Here is a 20,265-nt window from a genome sequence, read left to right on the forward strand (position 1 = left end):
GTGAGCACTGACTGCAGGGAGAGCCCGATTCTTACCAGCCTCGCTCCAGGCCTGCAGGGGCTAGGCAGACCCGATTCGAACCCGTTCCACCCGCAGTCGCTCGGTTGGCAAGGTCGCCATGGGTGTCTCGTCTCTCATGTCAAGTCTGAATGGAACAGGGAAGAAAAATAGGATTCCCTTCTTGTTGCAATTTGCAATTGCCAACCGCAAGATCGCCAGGTGTGCTTCTACCTCCCGTTCTCTCAACCGGGATATAGACGTTTCGATTTGCTTTAACAGGACAGGTTTATGAATTTCATTATCATTGATCATCTTTACAGATTAAAGCTCTTTTTTCAAATGCAACTTCCAGTGCTTTAAATAAGGCAAAGCTAAAACTTCAGAAAACAAGAAAGCGCACATATAGCTGTGTTACCACAAACCTGAATGCTCCAGACCAAGCTGACTGTTTCTGAAAGCACTTGTTGGCCAACCAATCATGGGCACTTGTTTAGCTTACGTTCTGCTGATTCTGCTTACATTCTTAACTGATATGGAAGCAGTAAGAGAGCACCGGCAGACAAGGCTACACAGTTTTGGGTTATTTTGTTTTTGTTTAATAAATAATGACAAAGTAAAATGTGTGTGTTACCCTTCACATGAGGTTAGATTTATCTACTGTTAGGACTTGGTGAGGACCCTATGAAGGTCAGATAGGTCTTAATATGTAAAGCCATAGAATCGGAAGGGGGGCGGACTTTCTTTTTCATATCACTGTAGATACTTCTGTTTGCTCCTTTACCGTGGAGGCAAAGTTGAAGGTATAGTTTTGTGAGGGTTTCTGAAATAATTCACAATAATGATCTTAACAGTTCTTAGACTTTGTGGGAGGTAATTGTGCAAACCGTGGCACCAAGGTATTGTGGGATATCAGTGACCATGATGCTCCCTCATGTCAGCCATTATTCATGTGGACAATGAGCATGTGCAAAAGCCAGAAGGATAAGCAGAGGACCTGCTTATTTATATCCTTTTCTTCAGAATCCTGTTTAACAGTGGTTACAAATGAGTGAAGGCCATTTGGCCCATCTAGTTCTCTGTGCTGTGATAAATTTGTCCCCATGTCTCCTTGAGACTGGTAGATGCAGTGGTTTTTCATCATAGCCTCCTTGTTCTTACAAAGCATGCATAAGGCATTTGCTACAGATTAAGCTCTGAATTAAAGCTGCAAGTATGTGAAGAATAGGGATGTTTCTAGATCTTTGAACAAAAAAACATTTTTCAAACTTTTATTATAAGCACACCAGAGTTTTAAGCAGCCAATTAACTAGTCAGAGGTTTAATTGCCTCCTTTTATATTAAATATTTTTTTCCAGCAGACAGAATACAACTACAGAAGTAAAATTTCAAGTGTTTTGTAAGTGCTTCTCATCTCAAAATAATCCTTTAATTATTTAGGTAAGTCAGTTGAGAACAAACCCTTTAAGGACCAGGCTAAGAGGCTCAGTCCAGTGTTGCTGAGACGACAAAGCAGTGACAGAGAGAACAAGCCTAAAAAGAACACGAAGAAAAACGCAAATCTTTTACAGTGCTTTTTTTTGTCTGGTTCAGGAAGTACAATGGGCATATAGAAAATAAGCCAATGACCGTTCCTAAAGACATTGATCTACAGTTGGAGACGAAGTCAATCGCTGAAGTGGACACACTAGGTAAGATTATTGAAATCTTTGGAATACTGAGACATTTGTAAGGGGGTATGAACTTTAGCAAACCTAGAAATCCTGTCCTAAGACCTGTTGTGTGTCTCATGTGAACATTGTCTTTGTAGCCACGCATGCAGTAAACGGTTATTTTCATTTAAAGATTTTTAAATAAGTGTCTTTAATCTAGGCTATACACACTATACTGTAAACAGGCGCCGTCCTTCGGATGAGACGTAAAACCGAGGTCCTGACTCTCTGTGGTCATTAAAAAAATCCCAGGGTGCTTCTCGAAAAGAGTAGGGGTGTAACCCCGGTGTCCTGGCCAAAAATTCCAATTGGCCCTTACCAATCATGGCCTCCTAATACTCCCCCTCTATGAATTGGCTACATTACTCTGCTCTCCTCCCCACTGATAGCTGATGTGTGGTGAGCGTTCTGGCGCACTATGGCTGCCGTCGCATCATCCAGGTGGATGCTACACATTGGTGGTGGTGGAGGGGAGTCCCCATTACCTGTAAAGCGCTTTGAGTGGAGTGTCCAGAAAAGCGCTATATAAGTGTAAGCAATTATTATTATTATAATTATTATTATTATTATTAGGCTACCCTTTGAAACACTACTTAGATATCCTTTTACTTCTCTCCAGATGCTGGTTGTATTTTATCTTTTCACATTCTGTATCTTACATTTTAACAATCCAGAAATAAGCAGCAAGAGTCTCATCCTACATCGACATTTCTGCGGTTAGCTGGGAAGTAATTTTATGGTATAGTGCATGTTGCAGTTGCAGAAATGTTGATACAGAAAGGTATTGGTGTAGATGAAGGGTTGGTGACGTGTGCCATTATTGGCACCTAAAGTGGTTTATAACGACACGTACAATAAAAATCTAAAAAGCCACAAAGAAATTAAAAACTGCACTTTACTGTTCTATAATTCTCTGCAGCATGCTAGACAATGAAAGCTCTTTAGAAAAAAAAACAATTCCATTGGTTTATTTACTGCATTGTTTTTAGCGGGGCTTTCCTATTATTTTCACAGGAAAGCTCACAGTCCCTGCCATTGATAACATTTTTCTCACTGAACTATTAAGTCAGACATTTTAGACAAACAGTCACTTGCTGAGAAATCAAAGTTTAGGGGTTCACTCATTTCAGCCGTATGGGAAAGATGAATATGGATTTGTTCAACATAAAGACCGAGCTGTTTGTGCTCTTGAGTGTGCCGTTGTTAGCCATTCTTGAGATACTGTAACTCGGATGGAATTGGAGAGGAGCTATGCTGCCTAAAACCCATGCGTGGCACGACCATAGGGTAAGACACAACTAAGATGTCGATTAATCATTTTGAAAGAGGGAATTACATCAAGAAAATATTTTCTGTGACGACCGATGGTGCCCATGCTTCGGTTAAAAAAAAAAGGAAGGTATTCGTATAGATCATTGGTCACCCCACTGTAAATTTTCATTTAATTATTCACCAGAAAAATCTTTGTACCAAGGTTTCAAATTGTGAGCTCGATAATGTGAAGACTACAGTGGTACCCAGGCAGATTCAGACTCTGCTACAAGCCTGAGATTGGAGAACTCAGCAAGGGCAAGGATGACACTGGGTGGTAATCTGTGCCTACTAACTTATTCATGTGAGATATTTTATTATTAATTTTTATTAATCAAAATGTAAGTAGGGCTATCATTAGTGGCACACAAATCCATAAGAACAAGCAGAGAGAGCTACAGGTGGGATGTCGTCTGGGATGGCGCCATCTTGAAATCATCTAACTCTACCACGTGGCACTCCCCTTCTGACTCTGTTGTAGATATTCAACCCAAATCAAAACCGCAATACTCTTTTTCCAATTTGTTTAACCCTTCATGTTTTACAGAAGGGATAGAAAGGCTCAGTGCTCAAAACATATCTTTAACCATGACCCACTTCATGACCCTCAATGACTACTAGCTTCTGCAGTTTAGTTTTAAATAAATCCATTTTTTTCCCTCCAAAATCACTCTGGCTTAAAGCAGAGTGTTTGTTGCCGAAGATTGTAAATAAGGGACTTATTCTTCTTCGTTCCGTCTTGCTGCTATTTAATGGATGCATTCTCACTAAAGCTGTAAATGTTCATAGATTGTCTCCACCACAGCAATTGGATTTAAAGGTTGATTACGTAACAGCACTGCACTGAGTTACTTGTTGAAAACCTCAAATTTGGTCGCGATTGTTGGTGTGAATTCCAATACCGAGAAAGGAACTGACATCAATTTCAAAACTTTCCTCTTTGCTTTTCAGCTTTGCATTACTTCCCTGAGTACCAGTGGCTGGTGGACTTCACAGTTGCAGCCACGATAGTGTATCTCATTACGGAGTTCTACTACAGCTTGATGAAGCCCTCCAGTGAGATGAACATCAGTGTGATCTGGTGCCTGCTTGTCCTAGCCTTTGTGATGTATCCTTTATGAAAGTGTCAAGGCTTTTATTGTATGCACTGCTTTTAATCTTTCTGTTAACGATGTAACTCTGTTTGCAAGTAACAGTTTCTTTAAAGCACACTTCGTTTTGAAAACCATATACTAGCTGTTTTCAACATGGGTTTTCAAAAACGATATCAACAAACCCTGGATTTTCTGTTCCCTCAAATTGGTTTTGTGCTTAAATAGCGTTTGTATCCTGCGCTAATTTGCTCAGCAGTCTTTCACTGTGTTTTTTAAAGTGAAATTTAATGGGATGCACTTAGGATAACTTTTCATACAGCATTTCTTCTAAAAGGTGCATGAATTTAGCTCCCATTATTGTGAGGAATAAATAAATTAGGAATTCCAGTTTAATATCTAGTAATTTTGTCATTAAATTAAATGGAGCACACTCTGTGGTCTCAGCTAAAAAAGAGTAATAAATGTCCTGCTGGGTTTGTAATCCTTTTCGTGCTCCATCACTTCTGACAATTATTTCATTGATGGATTGTCTTTCAAGCTTTTAGTAAGTTGCTTTTTACAACCCAAGTGAAAAGTAAAAGAGGAAAAAAACACTACCTACTTCAAAATAAGGACAAAGAGTGGTATAGCTCAAATAAGCTCAAATAAGATTCTCTGTATAGGTTCTTTCCTTAGATTATTATTAGGTATTAAAAAAGGCGTGAATGAAAAAGCCAAAAATAGTACTAAGCAGTCAGAGTTTTCAGACGTGCTTTTAGCTGCTCAATAAAGTTAAACAGGCTGCTTGAAATCTGTAATGAATATAATTTCCTTTCGCATCGGGCAGCTTGATTTTCAGGTTGGTGCAACTGCACGAGTTTCTGCTTCTGATGTTAAAATAATATAGTGCCTCCTCAGATCTGGCAGCTAGCATTTGTACAGTGTCAGGCTTAGAAGTAGAAAATAACTTCACCCAAAATACTCTTTTTACTTTGCCTCTGCAGCATGTTGAAAGGTGTTTGTAAAACTAAAAATCCTCATCTAAAAAGGACGTTCCCTCTAAAGTTCACTTAACAGAGTGAAATCAGGAAAACATGACCACTGAATTCACACTTTTGCCTTTTTGTCATTCCATGGTTTTCTTGATATAAACCCATAAGCAGTGAATTAGAGAATGCAAAGAAGCTACAAGCCCTTCAGGACTCAATGTGAGAAGCTACAATCCATTTAGGGATAAGACATTTTCCATGTGTCTAGGATTTACTATTTTTTCATACAGTATAAAACTATAGTTGCGTTTGTACATTTAAAAAAGCCATGCTGTTTCTCATCAACCAAAAATAATGTTGAAAATAATGTTGAAAGCAAAGACCATGAAAAGTCCCGCATGTGGGGAGGTATGTGCCGCCAAATTTTGCAACATGAAGTAAGTAACCGAGAGAGGCTGGTTGTCAAAGAAAGTAAAATACAGCAGCCCATTCCAACAACCCCACACCATGATAGAGATCACATCAACAGATTGATTCTACTCCAAGCCTGGCAACGGTCATCCAAGCTCAGGACACCATCCACAGATCCCAAAGAGCCTCAGTTTCCAGCATGGCCAGTGCCACCAAAAGCTAAAAAGGAGAAGTAGTGGAGGTGGGAGACTCTATTCCCAAAACAATGCAGTTCCGATGGTACACTGCTGGTGATTCGGAGTCCTTGATGCGTGTCTCCCTGGAGTTGGGTTGCCTGGCATTGTCCACAGAGTAGACAGGCCCTTAGCAAAATGCACGTAAAAACCAATTGCTTATGTCAAGACCAGGGACATTGAATTTAAGTGTGGAGAGGGTGCTGTTCATGCCAAACTGAATGGGGGACAAAAATAAGAACACCTCTAAACCAGTGTTGAAGAATCCTTCTACGCAGCTAGCAAAGTTAATCTGTAAGCGTAAGGCATGGCCAAGGATGAGGTGTGCTGAGGAAAATCGTAGAGCTCCATTACAATACTACAGGTCGGTGTCCAGCCTCCTGTGATGTATTTACTATGATTTGAAATGTATTGGACCTTTTGTCTATAAAAGTTATACTCGAAGAATTTGAAGTACGCTACAACTCTGTGTTTGCCTCGATTCCTGTGTTTTGATGATTGCAGGTTAATGCTTCTTCTTGACTTCACATGGCGGCAAAAGCAGAAAGTAGGAAGAAGAATCTTGTTGTACTGCAGCTGTAGGCAAAGTGCATGTTATGTCTGAAAGTTGTTTTTTTTTGTCTGCTGGGATTTGCAACCTTAGTAGGAAGAGATTGCATGTGGCGTACTGAATTTATCCTGTACCTTTTGGTGATAGGAAAATGTAGCCCTCAACTAGAAATGTAGTGCTAGAAAATTGTAACTAATGTTTTTTTTTTTTCCCCACTAACTAGTCACCAAATCATAAGAATCAGTCCTGCCACAGTCTGAAGGTTAAATCTCACTTGTTAAAAGTTCACTGCTGTGGAGGTGTTCAGTACCGTTGTATTGCTTGCTGCAGAAAATTGAAGACCCAATTTTTCTGGCACACCAAGCTGATTACCTTGAAAAGCTTGAGAGATGATGATATAGCTGCATGTACTATGAGCAGCCTACTCAATTTCAGCTTCATCTGCCTCTCTGTGAGAAAAACTTCCCCCCAGCTTCTGATAAGTGTATCTGGTCTCCTATATTTATATATGTGAAATAAGCCTAAGAGCCTGCTTCTGGAATGTATTTTTGGATCAGATTCTACTCTGGGTGGTCAGCTACTTTGCTTCAGAACCTAATAAACAGCCCTGCTGCTCAGTAATTAGTGTACAAGGCAAACAGAATCGCAATTTATAAAGTCGGTAAGCCCAAAGTATATGTAAAGAATATTTATTTGTTGTGGTTGTCTTTTTGTGACTCGGGTTCCTTCTGATGAAATGTGGTAGATGGAAGTGGGAATAGTTTAGTGAACTTCGTGTCCTACAAACTGAAAGAGCTTTTCTTACTACGAACAGGTCTGATTTCTAATCAGTTGATAGTTGCTCATTTTATGAATAGAATGCCAGGTCCAGAGTAGTGTTTCAGTGCTTCTGCTTCATTGTCAAAGTGTGTTGAGTGACATTGTAGTTTGTCTGCCTAAGCTACAAGCATTTGTATACAGTACTAGATAGCATAAATTGAAAATGCAGCTGACCGATTTCCTGTTGGCATGCAGGATGCATTCATTTCATTAAAGCAATGATTTTGACAGGAGATGGAAACACTACTTCGCTTCCCTAATTTCCTGCATTTGAAGACGAAAACCTTTCAGCGATTTATTTTTTTTTTGATCATGTTAGTAAAAATAACTTTTTTTTGCCCGTGTACTTCACAAATTTTTGAACAGACTGTAACAGGTTGCCTGAGGGTTGATTTGCAATAGCAAATTCAGCAGTCACAGGGTCTGAGATTGTGATAGAAAGTGGCAAGGTTTTCCAGAGGCTAGGGGCAGAAGAGCGAAATGCTCTTTCACCCACAGTACACATCTTATCCCCAGGGAGCTGAAGCAGTCCTGCACTGTGTTCAGTGCCTGTATGATCTATCCAGGGGATAACATGCTATTAAATGTTCTTGTTGACACAGCGGAGTGGTAAAAGGCCCTTTAATGAGCCCTATCCTCTTTACTTGTAATGGAAATGATGAGGGCAGTGTGTCTGTGCAGTAAACATGTTTATAGACCCTTGTAAAATTTAGTTGTCTCCAGGAGTGTTTTGCTGCTAAAAATCTCTTTGCGCAAAAACGCGGATTTTAGTTTGCACTCTGAAGATCCATCCTGGAAACGAACAGGATCAAATAAAATGCACAAGAGACTTTAAAGACCTCTCCTTCGCTTTATGCACATAAGGCCGTTTTAGGATTACATTCTTTAACAGCAAGCTATCATTTTGCTTAAGAAAAGTAGTGTCTTGTGTGAGGTGTGACAAATAATTTTTTATTTTATTTTAAAACATACATTTACGTAACAGACAGGATTCAAAAAGGCTTATGTGGTGTGATATTTTGAAACAAAGTAGTAACTTGGAGATTTGAAGGGGGTGGGTGATTCTTCATGTTAGACTGACTTGGTACGGTAAAGAACCAAACCAAACATTGCCAAAAGGGCAAAGTTTTCATTCCTGGGAGGATTGTGGTTATGGCACTTGTTCTGGATCTCTGGTATTCTTGTTTTGGGAGCACCTCTGTTTCTGCCACCAAAACAATTAAGGGCTGCACCCTTGATCACTGATGTGTAGAATTGTTCTGCTTGTTTGTTAAGACTTTTTTCTTAACTCTGTCCTTGGTTTAAAACAAAAACAGTAATAAAGTAAACCAGCATGTTGCTCATTGACAGCTTTGACTTAACAGCATTCATCTCATGAGATATGTCAGATGAAAGTACAGTACTCGCTCCTTGTCTGCGTGGTTTATCAGCAGACACTGATAAGTCATCGGATCGATGACAGCCACAATGAAAAGCGTGGACGGTCTTGTGGACCTGCAATTCAGAAACTGCACTGCTGTTGCTAATCACATTGGGCTTCAGTCTGTGCAAAAGATGACGTTCCTACTTTAAAAAAAATCGGTACCGTAGCTGTTCAAGGACGTGCAGCTTCCATGTTTTGCCGTGTTTCACACGTCGTCCACACGAATGCTCCGTGCTGTCAGGATCTGCGCCCTCTGGGGTCGTTCCATTTCCCCTGAAGCTCTTGGTGTCGCCGGGTTTTCACTGCGCTTTCTTTTCGGTATCGCACTTCTTGCTCGTCACGTACAGCAGATCTCACCAGGCGATCTTCACTGTGAGGAGTCCCTTAGCCCAGTTGTAAAAAATATTTTTGGTGATTGCCTTAAATAAGATAAGATCACTCTATTGGCCAAATACAATTTCTTGCATTAGGAATTTGTCTTTTCGCATACCCCAACTTGCTCTCCATGAGACACACAGACAGGGAGAGAAGCTTGGGGTCAGAGCGCAGGGTCAGCCATTGTACAGCACCCCTGGAGCAGCTGGGGTTAAGGGCCTTGCTCAGGGGCCCTCCGGAGTAGGATTCCTCTGCAGGCTGCTGGATTTGAACCGGCAACCTTCCAGCCACAGGCGCAGATCCTGAGCCACAGAGCCACTGCTCCGCCCTGCACTGCCATGTCACAGCCTTAGTAACGTAACAGCAATGCATTTCGTTCTCCGATCTACCTTTGTACACAGACTCTTTCAATTGTTTCTCCAGTGTAACTCTGTTACGTAATTGAACTATTCCTCATTAAAGATTTTGAATTGAGTTTGTCTGTCTAACAGTTACAGAGTTCAGGTTACTTGTTTCAACTACTACCTTCTACAAGGAGTCAGTGCTTTGTGTGATGAAGGTCTTTTCACACTGGCAGGGCAGGTTGGCATTGTGGAGCTGATGGGTATTGAACCCCCTACCCTTGCATTACTGTGTTCTGCCAACGGAGCTGTCCAGCCCACTGTAAAAAATGATAACTTAATCTCAAAACAAATGTTTAATTAATGGTTTTAAGGAAACCATTTGCTGATTTAAGGAACTCAGATTTTGTAGTGAGATTAAATTGCATTTTCCAAACTCTATGGTAGGTACGTTAGTCCTTCTTATGTTCAGTTTCCCAAATTATTTCAGGTGGGCGTTGGTGCATGTAAAGGAAATTATCATTCTCCAAGGGTACGCTGATTGATTTGAAGAACATTATGACCCAGCAGCAGCTAAGCACAGAGCAGCACTAGTGGCAGTTATCTAAATATGAAAGAGCAAACCCAGCCAGATCCTTCTATGTTAAAGCATCGAGAGTTTTAAGTTAAAAACAGAAATTTGAAATGCTACTTCCAAATTTATTTTTTTTTAATCTCCAAAAATTGTAGCTTTATAGTGGCTGATTTAGCCATGACAGTGCTATAGGGTTGATTTGCTCTTACCCTTAGGTGGAAATGTCTCCATGTGTGTGACAGGGGAGATCTGTACTGTGTAAGGAAACAAAAACTGAAATTCGCCCTTGAGCGTATGCTCTGAACAGCACAGAAAAAACTGTCAGTATCTGAAATGTTGAACTCAAAATGGAAGTAATCATTTTGTGGACGAATCTTAAGCAGCTGTATGCACGTTGAACAGGGAAGAAAATGTGATTTTCAGTTTTAGGGTCAGAGAACACATTTTGACAAAGAAAAACCAGTTTTGACAAATTGACTTTGAGTTTGTATTTTTAAGCACTGCTGTTTGTATTGCAATTCCCAAACACTGAACAGTTCGAAAAGTGGAAGGTTTATTAGAATGCATTTTCATTTTTCTGATGGTACTCGGATCCATGGGTCAAAATGAATGTAAATTGTTTCCTGAATCTTATAAAAATGGCCAAAGTCTCTTCTGTGTAATGGCAATGGGGGTGTTTTTTGAAGTTTGGTTCTTGGAATGGTCACAGTGTGCATTCTGCTTCAGCAGATATCTAGAAATGTTCTGCACATAGAAATGCTTGGATGTCACCACATTTGTCATTAAAAAAGAAAATGGTGTAGAATTTGTATAAAAAAATGGGCTTTCTTTGCTTTGTATATGCAGGTTGGATTGTGATCTGTTTTCCCAAAAAACAAAGCCTTTGATGTTCATTCTCCAATGTTTTTAGTCTTATTGGCTTTAAATGTGGGTTACAGAGGAGCAGAAGCTGGCATTTAGGAGTATAAAAAAGTTTTTCTCGATAATTAGTCCGAAAGAGCCCTAATTTTAAGAAAACGGGTCATATTTTACTAGTTAATGCATGCTTTTGAGTTAGCCGAAGCCTTGCATCTTGTATCGGTTTCTGTGAACGTTCTTGTTCTCTCTTAGAAGAATGTTGTTCTGACGGATTGTGCCTGATGTCCTTAACATTTCCGTTTCCCAGAAAGGTCCTCTTCTCACTGACCGCTCACTACTTCAGGGTAGAAGAAGGTGGGGAGCGCTCAGTCTGCATCACATTCGCATTCTTCTTTTTTGTCAAAGCCATGGCGATTCTGATTGTGACGGAGAATTACTTGGAGTTTGGGCTCGAAACAGGTACTATCAGTTTCGGATAGACAAATAATCATGCGTATCAGTAGGGCAGCTCTGCCTTTAAAAACCTGTGGTTAAAATCCAATCCGGGTAATGCTTTCTCATTAAATAAAACCAAGCTTTTTTTTCAAATTATGGTAATCTAACATTTCCTTATAAAAGCAAAGATAGACTTCTGGAATTGCTGTTAATCAAACTTTTATGAATGGAAGTGATTAAAGAGCAAACTTTAATTAGCCCATTAAGCAACAAAGTTTCCCGAAGATGTCATGTTCTCGATCTGCCAGAGATCATTGCTCTGGCACAGTAACTTGAAGATCTCACGGAGGTGTTGAGGAATCCCAAAGTTCTCTCTTTAAATGGGCTCACTCAAGTAATAATAATAATAATAATAATAATAGCTTACACTTATATAGCGCTTTTCTGGACACTCCACTCAAAGCGCTTTACAGGTAATGGGGACTCCCCTCCACCACCACCAATGTGCAGCCCCACCTGGATGATGCGACGGCAGCCATAGTGCGCCAGAACGCTCACCACACATCAGCTATCAGTGGGGAGGAGAGCAGAGTAATGAAGCCAATTTATAGAAGGGGATTGTTAGGAGGCCATGATTGATAAAGGCCAATGGGGAAATTTGGCCAGGATGCCAGGGTACACCCCTACTCTTTTCGAGAAACACCCTGGGATTTTTAATGACCACAGAGAGTCAGGACCTCAGTTTTTACGTCTCATCCGAAGGACGGAGCCTGTTTACAGTCTAGTGTCCCCGTCACTATACTGGGGCATTAGGACCCACATGAGCCACAGGGTGAGCACCCCCTGCTGGCCCCACTAACACCTCTTCCAGCAGCAACCTTAGTTTTTCCCAGGAGGTCTCCCATCCAGGTACTGACCAGGCTCACACCTGCTTAGCTTCAGTGGGTTGCCAGTTGTGAGTTGCAGGGTGATATGGCTGCTGGCTGCCATTTTCAAGTCTCTTTGAAAATAGTTGCCCTAATTTTATCTGGCTCTCATCTAACTCTGCAGGAGGCATTGGTGCAGTGAAACAGATGCTGGTCAAACTGCTCTAGTTAAGTTTTATTAAAGTACCAGATTACAAAAGCACAGGTAGCAGCAGTAAAGATCTAATTGCTTATTGCTTCAAGAACATCTGTATGATGACCTGCAGTCACTTGAGCTGGTCTGTGCTGTTCCATTTTTGATGGAAGCAGTTACCATAATGATGATGCTGGAACATTTCCTTTTATGTTGTAAAATGTTTATAATTCAAAATATATATATGACACTTTACTTGCTATATTTGTAGCCAATATCCTTAAGGAATTAGCATTCCTCTATTGTTTAGACTTTGGAAAGGGGGCAAGGGGACATGATTTAAAAAATGCAACATTTTTGTCTCTGATGAGCTGGGAAGACTGGTGTCTGGACAGCTAACACCAGTGGTAATGGAAAGTGAACTGTATCACATATATTGACAAAGAAGCCGAGCTGGAGAAAATGTGTTCAAAGCAATTAGTGGGCACCATGTGGCTTCAGATCTGCTCATGGCTTTTGGATCGATAGTTTGTGTAGAGCTTTGCACAACAAGATATTTCAAAGCCAATTTACTTTGTTCAAAATCACATGTAATGAGCAAGTACATCTGTGTGAAGCACTGAGTTAAAATTCATTAATTGACCTATAAGTCAAATACGTGATATTTGATTTAAATCATTTTACTTTTATTATCTCTTTCCTATTTGGAGTAGGGATGCAACAGTAGAAACATATTTTATTTGTTACGTACACCACCAATTCAAATGGGGAGCTGTGTCAGTGTGCATTGGCTGCAGTTCACAGCTGAAGGTTAATTCCAATGAAAAGTAGAAAGAAGAAACAAATGTTACAGTAGCTACAGCAGTGCAAGTACAGTCATAGCATCTCTCAAGATCTCCAAGGCTGATACTGGATTCAAGGCTGTGACCCACAATCCTTTGAGGTGGTCTATTTCTGGGCTGCCACTGTACAGCGTATTGCTTTGTAATTTATGCAAAAAATGTATTTACTTCCAGAAATACGGCTCTGTTTTAGCTGTAATATTGTTGTCTCTGCCTCCTTTTTCTGCATTTACTTCTTTAATTCAGCAGTTGTTTTATTTATTACATCCACCTGATTTGAAATTGGCAGCTATGTGTTTTAAAAAACTCAGTTACGAACCCTGTGACCGCACACGGGGAAGAGTAAGAAAATGTGGGCAGACTCCTCCTCCCCGCCCACTTGTCATCTACTCATCTTTTAATGGCATGACCCAGGCATGAATTTGTGAGCACAGTTTTCAACTTGTGCTCAGGTGAGCACCCTTTTACCTGTTGAGCCACCTTGGGAAGCCCAAGCATTTACTTTTTATTATAAAGGTAGAGAACTGGGACAGTGTCAATGCAGACTTTTAGTATTTTGCATGGTGCTGCATTGATCTAACATCCTTTCTCAGAAAAAAGAGGACATGGTGGGCTGTTCTCTGTTTTCTGTCAAGGACTAGAACTTGTAAAGAACAGACTGTATCGTATTTTAATGAGGTGACAAGCAAACTTTATCGTCTTCCCCCTCAGTCCTCCTCTTTATTGGGTTATACTTCTGGAATTTCACTTGAGGTCGGTGTGTAAATGTGTAAAACTTCAACTGCATATTCCTATGTATCATCCTTTTTACTGAACTACAATGTTCATCTTTTTCTCTAGGGTTTGCCAATTTTTCTGAAAGTGCTGTGCAGTTTCTTGAAAAGCAGGGTCTGGAGTCCCAGTAAGTTATCTGATTATCATTGCAGCCGTTCAGTGTGATACTGAGTGCAGAGTATGAGATGTGTTCATGACATATTAAATGTTATCTGTTTATCTTGTAGGGGCCCGATATCCAAGCTAACATTCAAGCTGTTCCTGGCTTTGCTGTGTTCCGTCATCGGTGCTTTCCTAACATTTCCTGGCTTGCGTTTAGCTCAGATGCACCTGGATGCGTTGAACTTGGCAACAGCAAAAGTAACACAGTAAGTGGCAGTGTTATCAGTCCTACGGCAGAATGCTGTGGTGGGAATTACTAATTCGGAAAGACTACTAAATTAGAAATTGGTATAATCTACTAATATGATCACTTTAATGAAATGAGGCCACAGAACCAAGCTCTGCTCACATAGATTTTCTGCCATTTACCTTTCAAATACACTAAGGTGTTTTAAAAGTTATATCTCTGCCAAAAGGTTCAGGAACAGAAACACAGTTCCTGTTTATTTTATAGTGAGTACTCTTTATTTAACCTGTTGGTACAGAAGCCCGGTTTATTTCTCTAGGGAATTAGTATTAAGTGTGATGGTGTTAGATAAAATTAAAGGAAGGACCAAGAAGCATACCAAGCTAAACATAGAAGAGGAGTCCATTGAGCCCATCTGTCCTGTTTGATAGTTAGAAGACCTACGGGTTTCAGCCAGCCATGTTTTGAAGGGAGACAGGGTATGTCAAGCAGACAGCTTGTTCTACCACTCCCACAACCATTTGGATAAGTTCTGTTGTCAGATTTAAATGCACTTCCATGTAGTTTCCACTGGTCAGAAGTGTGCTGGTTTGCCTTTGTCAATGTCTCTGAGGATTTTGACCACATTTGTATGGGAGAATATATCTTCTGGATAAGTAATATCTTTTCTCTACTGTGTTGGTCGCAATGGTGCGCAAATGAGTCTCAGTGAGTCATTAGCACACTATATTAAAATATAGTGTGCTAATGACTATAGACTTGTTCCTATATTTTAATATGACAGGCTTATATGATTTGACTGTGACCTATGATGAGTAGAAAATAACAGATTGTTTGCTAAACAGTCTGTTTTCAGAAATGTTTTGGATTTGACCATTCATATTATGATGAAGTACGAGATTTATAGGTATTCCTCATTGGATTAAGAAATTCACTCTTGGCATTGTTTGTGAGGTCTTGTTTTTCCTCTGATTTTCATTTTTTTTTCCCAGGCAGCTCTTAATTGTCTGTCACTGAACTTGTAAACTTTTGCACAGCTCTGTTCTCTACTTATCTACTATTTGTTGTCTAGGGTTTATTTTCTGATGTGTTGCATATTGTGGAAATTGGACTGTATTTCACAGCAGTTGTCTTTTCTCTAAATAGTACGTTTGACTTGCTGGTGGGAATGACCATTGTTTTCTCCAGACAGAAAAGTTTTATATTGTAGAAAACAGCGTTCAACTGAAAACAGAAGAAAACAAGATGGTGAGGAAGGTCACGTTGTGCAAAACGATGAGAGGATTTTTTTTTTAAATCCACACCCGCACAGTCGTTTGGCCTGTACCTTACATGAACCGTTCTTGGTGCTCCCATCAAAATAGGATATTAAGCTGTACAGAGCAGTTGATTATTTTTCAGCTGGAACTGGTTTCCATTTCACCTCGCGTCAGGTGGTGTAAATAAGATGCATGACTTGGTAGCAGCTGGAGAGATAATCCACTTTGTGATGGCAGGCTTCCATAACCTGTTCACCTTTGGGTTGGTGTTTTACAAGGCCTGGAGTCGCTGGGCTTCTTCAGCGAGGGATTATTTTTCACAATCCCTTGCTCGCTCAGATCTATGGGTTGGTCTTCCCTCGAAACCCCTGATATTGATGTTGGTTGTGCCTCTTTTGCCAGAATTGACTGTACATTTTTGTGCCCTATTTCTGTTGTGATTTGTTCTTCCAGCAGCTGCAATAGTGATTGTAACTGATTGCTTTGCCTTTAGTTCCTTTTTTGTACGTAAGAACCTTCACGATCTGTAATGGATTGAATAGTTACGCAGTGCACCTTAAGCTTAACATTTCCTAAGCTTGTTGTGCAGGTTGATTGCTAAACTGACAGGTAATACAAATGAATGCCTTAAATCTCTTCTTACTACTTCCAACCCAACTAGTTTTCACATGGGGGAGCTCTTTGTAGTAAGCAGTCCCTAGAGATTCTAAACCACTTTCTTCTTTTAAGAGACCATAGATTTACAGGTTCATTAACTCCTTGTTACTGAAATTCAATACATCGGATTCTATGCTTACAAAGAACTGAGTATGTTCCTGCTGTAGTCTAGGTTACTGATCTGCACCAAGACAAATCAAAATGCTTTTGCCCTTAAACTGCATATTAATCTCCTGCTGTTTTTGTCCTGTGGGGGATTAAAAGCAAATGGTTATTGTACAGGTGCCCATATCATGTAACCAAGCATGTTATACACTTTATTTAATATCTTAAGTTATACCTAACAATATGTAAAGGCTACTATATTAGTTGGAGATATACATGTGTTTTGGCTTTAATAACACTTTATAGTAAAAAAAACCAACAAATGAAATTCACAATAAAAACAATTTAAATATTGGTGATGCTTTTGGTAATTGGTTTTCATTGGGCATCTATGTTACCAGCTGCAGCTGTGCAATTTCAGTCAAAGTATATGTGAAAGCACTGCTGCTTCAGTTATCTGGGTTCTTTAAAACTTGGGTCTTAAGAGATACTGGCAGTGTGCTCCATGGTCTGGCCAGCCGATCAATTACAGCTTCCTTCCGCCACTGGGTTCAGCAGAGCCCAGAAGCCGCAGGGAAGACCGGGCAAAAGTGCTTGATAACGTTTCAGTCGCAGTCCTCTCCACCAGCTTCTCATTTTTCTGGCAGGGGTACGGTCACTCAGGGAGGTCTTCTGCTGCATAAATTAGTGCTTTTCAGATCAAGAAGCCAAAACGTCAGACCAGCTCAGTACGCATCTGGCTTGAGGATTAAGTTATAACATTCCTTTTGAGCGTGTTTTCAGGGTATGAAGAAATTCGAACGTTGTATATTTAGAAACATTATTCGTTCTAGTTACGTGGTTATTAATTTGCTTTTTCTTTTGCAATTTTGCAGCACGTTTAAATTCTGAATCTTGATTTACACCTACATTTCCTTGTTCGTTTTAGCTGCGTGATTCCTGAACCTTAACTAACAGCAGTATACTTGGTGGTTACTGCACTTATTTGCGTTTACTCGTATAATCCTTTTTGGGGCTTTACAAAATAATGATGAATTATGTCAGTATTAACGGGGGCCAAAAAATGTAGATCAGATAATGACTGTGAATTATGGCAGCCTGTTACAATCACTGAATAGCCTTGAAACTAATTTTGCTTCTTTGCCTTTGTAGGACTTTGCTACATATCAACTTCCTGGCGCCTCTAATTATGGTACTTCTGTGGGTGAAGCCTATAACCAAGGACTACATAATGAACCCAACGCTGGGTAAAGAGAGTGTGCCTTTGTGAGTGTTATTGATGCGCCTTTCTGTTGTGCGTTCAAAAGATGTTTTTTCTTTATGGAAATTGCAAAACATTTGACTGTGCAGCCACATTGCCGATACTGAGGATCCTTTAAGACTGGACTTCACTCTTACCCAGCTTAGTAACGTTGCGCATTACAGTACTTTAATAAATTTAATAAAAGTTCTCCTTCACCACATTCTTGGTTGCTCAGGGCCAAGTGGTTTTATTTCCAGAGCAAACACAGTTTTCTGTTTGAGACTCAAAATGTAAAATGGAGAAGGAAGCCTTACGCACCGTGCAGTGTAACGAGGGCACAAAAAAACCAACAACTGTTTTGTCAATAAAGGATAAATATGATACAGCACAAGAGAACAGTTCAGAGCTGGTGCTAGAATACAAAACTGGCATCAGTGCCATCAAAACTCACAATTGAAAAACTCTTTGTGTATTCCCCAAAGACACTAACAGTAGTGTTGCTTCCAGTGTCCAGATAATCAGGAAATTGAAGCTGCATTCTGTGCATGATGCTGTACATCACATCCCTCGAGGTTGTAGTAATGGAGCTTTTCTGTAAGGTTCTGCGTCCTAATTTCAGACATACACAGAAACATTTAATATTCATAACTCTTTGCTTCCAATCCGTTTCACAATGTTTTTGGAGCTGTATTTCCTGCTTTGCTGTAATTTATGATGATTTCATATGTTTTACACGATTGCATTAATTAACAGATTTTTTAAGGGAGGTTATAGACCAGTCACAATTCCACAGCAACACAAAGGGCTGTTCCTGGTTAGTGCTGCTCTGCAGTAACTCCTCTGTATACTTTCCAGCATTTCATAGTTAACGCTTCTTGTCACTGCATTGGTCATACTGCCTTGAAGAAATTGTTAATTGCGTTTTGAAAATCTTGTTTAAACGTTAATGAGGTTTTGTAATTACTTGACTCAGATTATTTGAACTACCATATTTTTAGGTGAACCTTTGTAACTTTTAGTTACTATGTTGAAGGCTGTTAACCTCATGCTGGAATATCGGTGACTCTAGTCTGTTTCATTCCCCAGAATGACAGAGACCACCTATGACACTCTGCGGTTGTGGGTCATCATCCTCCTCTGTGTGCTAAGGCTGGCGATGATCCGTCACCACTTGCAGGCCTATCTGAACCTGGCCCAGAAGTGTGTGGACCAGATGAAGAAGGAGGCAGGAAGGATCAGCACCGTGGAGCTGCAGAAAATGGTGAGGAAGCTGCAGTATGGGCTGAGGTTTGAACCGTGTGGGTATCTAGATCGGTTGTAAACCCCCCCCTTGCAATTTGCGGAGTACCTGGTGTCCTTCAGATTGCCCTAAATGCAAATGAAGGAGGATGTAGAACTAAAATTCAGCCAGGGTTTCATCTCCCTAGCAGACCATCTCAAAGTACGTGTGTGGCAGTGCTTTGTGACGATTATGGACAGCCCCCACAAGGCTAATCTCGCTTCCGAGTACACAAGTTCCAAGTCAACTCCTGCCACAAATGAAAACCTCAGCATTCAAACCAACATTACGTTTCTTAATGTTATATTTCAGAAATATGGCACTTGGCATGCACTTTGTACAAAGCCTGCCTCTGATACAAAGTACAGAAGTATAGGAGAATAGTTACCAGTGCCTTCACATATTTGAAGGTAACCTATTTTTAATCTGTTTAACCTCCGTAGAGTGATGTTAAATTCTTTTCAGCTCGTCATACCGTTAATTAGTTTTTCTTTCCTGTGATTGACTTCAACGGTGTTTTTTTTGTGTGAAAGGATTTTTTTCCACATCTTATGACATGAAGTGCTTTTTCAGGATTTGAGTGTTCCTTTGCACTTCTTCAAGATCACGGGTTTAGCAGGTTCTCAGTTGGAATTTGGAGCTCGCTGTTGCTTGCGCTCCTTGTAGATCAGTGCTCCTGTGCTGTGCTTGGAGCATCTGACTGTCTTAACGCTGGTTGTGTTGTCCTCAGGTTGCTCGGGTCTTCTATTACCTGTGTGTAATAGCACTGCAGTATGTGGCACCTCTGGTGATGCTGCTTCACACAACATTGCTTCTAAAAACCTTAGGTGAGTGGAGTGCTGGGGCCGATTTCATTAAAAGCAGGGACTGGGTGGTACACGGAATTGCCATTTTTCTATTTTTCAGTTCAGTCTTGATTGGAGACCATGTTCTTAGACTTAAATAATTTTTGTTATAGGGATATGTAAAGGAAAAAAAATAGCCAATGCATAGCTCAAAAAGTTAAGTTTCTGATGTGGTTGTATAGTCCCGTGAGCGATACTGTCTTTAGATGTTGAAAATCTCTCTTCCCTTCCTTTGATGTTCAACTGAAATTTGTTTCTGAAAGAAGAAATCAAACCCATATCTGATATTCTATTATTGGAAGTTTTTTTCCCCCTTTTTGTCATGAGTAACCTATTTCACACAAATATATTATGCCATTGTTCATTCAATGCTGTTAATATCTGGGGAATAACCTTGTAGACAGTGATCACATGCATGTATTTCTAAAACACCCAATATAATAAACGCCCTTCTTCGTATACACACTGCAGGTTTTTCATTCCAGCCCTGTTTGTAACCCAATTCCTCCTTATTGGCCCAGATGCATCAATTAACCAGCTTGTCCCCTGCTCTTCAGGTGCTACAGTCAGATAATACACATAATGGTCACCAGAGCCATTGTGACCAGAATACCATGTGCATTCTGTTATCAAAATAATTGCTCACGTATAATGTTAAATTAAGTGAAGGCAGAATAGTTAATTCTGCATTTTTATTTGACCATCACAGTCTAAGAGATGTCACACATGAAATCCACCATAATGCACTTAAT

General features: G+C 40.1%; 1 protein-coding gene across 2 annotated transcripts in view; it reads left to right on the forward strand.

Moving 5' to 3' along the window:
- tmem161b (transmembrane protein 161B) overlaps positions 1 to 20,265 on the forward strand; it is a 53,468-nt gene that overhangs the window by 23,192 nt on the left and 10,011 nt on the right. For both annotated transcript variants that reach the window (XR_001480057.2, XM_015360635.2), the window contains exons 4-11: positions 1,591 to 1,688; positions 3,972 to 4,128; positions 10,974 to 11,125; positions 13,843 to 13,903; positions 14,004 to 14,144; positions 17,299 to 17,412; positions 18,476 to 18,650; positions 19,399 to 19,495. Coding sequence is in view for 1 of the 2 variants with exons in the window: in XM_015360635.2 (XP_015216121.1) it covers positions 1,591 to 1,688; positions 3,972 to 4,128; positions 10,974 to 11,125; positions 13,843 to 13,903; positions 14,004 to 14,144; positions 17,299 to 17,412; positions 18,476 to 18,650; positions 19,399 to 19,495 (995 nt within the window). In the remaining variant the exon portion in view is untranslated. The remainder of the gene's footprint in view (positions 1 to 1,590; positions 1,689 to 3,971; positions 4,129 to 10,973; positions 11,126 to 13,842; positions 13,904 to 14,003; positions 14,145 to 17,298; positions 17,413 to 18,475; positions 18,651 to 19,398; positions 19,496 to 20,265) is intronic.

Source organism: Lepisosteus oculatus, chromosome 3 (assembly GCF_040954835.1).
Source record: "Lepisosteus oculatus isolate fLepOcu1 chromosome 3, fLepOcu1.hap2, whole genome shotgun sequence".
Taxonomy (NCBI): Eukaryota; Metazoa; Chordata; class Actinopteri; order Semionotiformes; family Lepisosteidae; genus Lepisosteus; species Lepisosteus oculatus.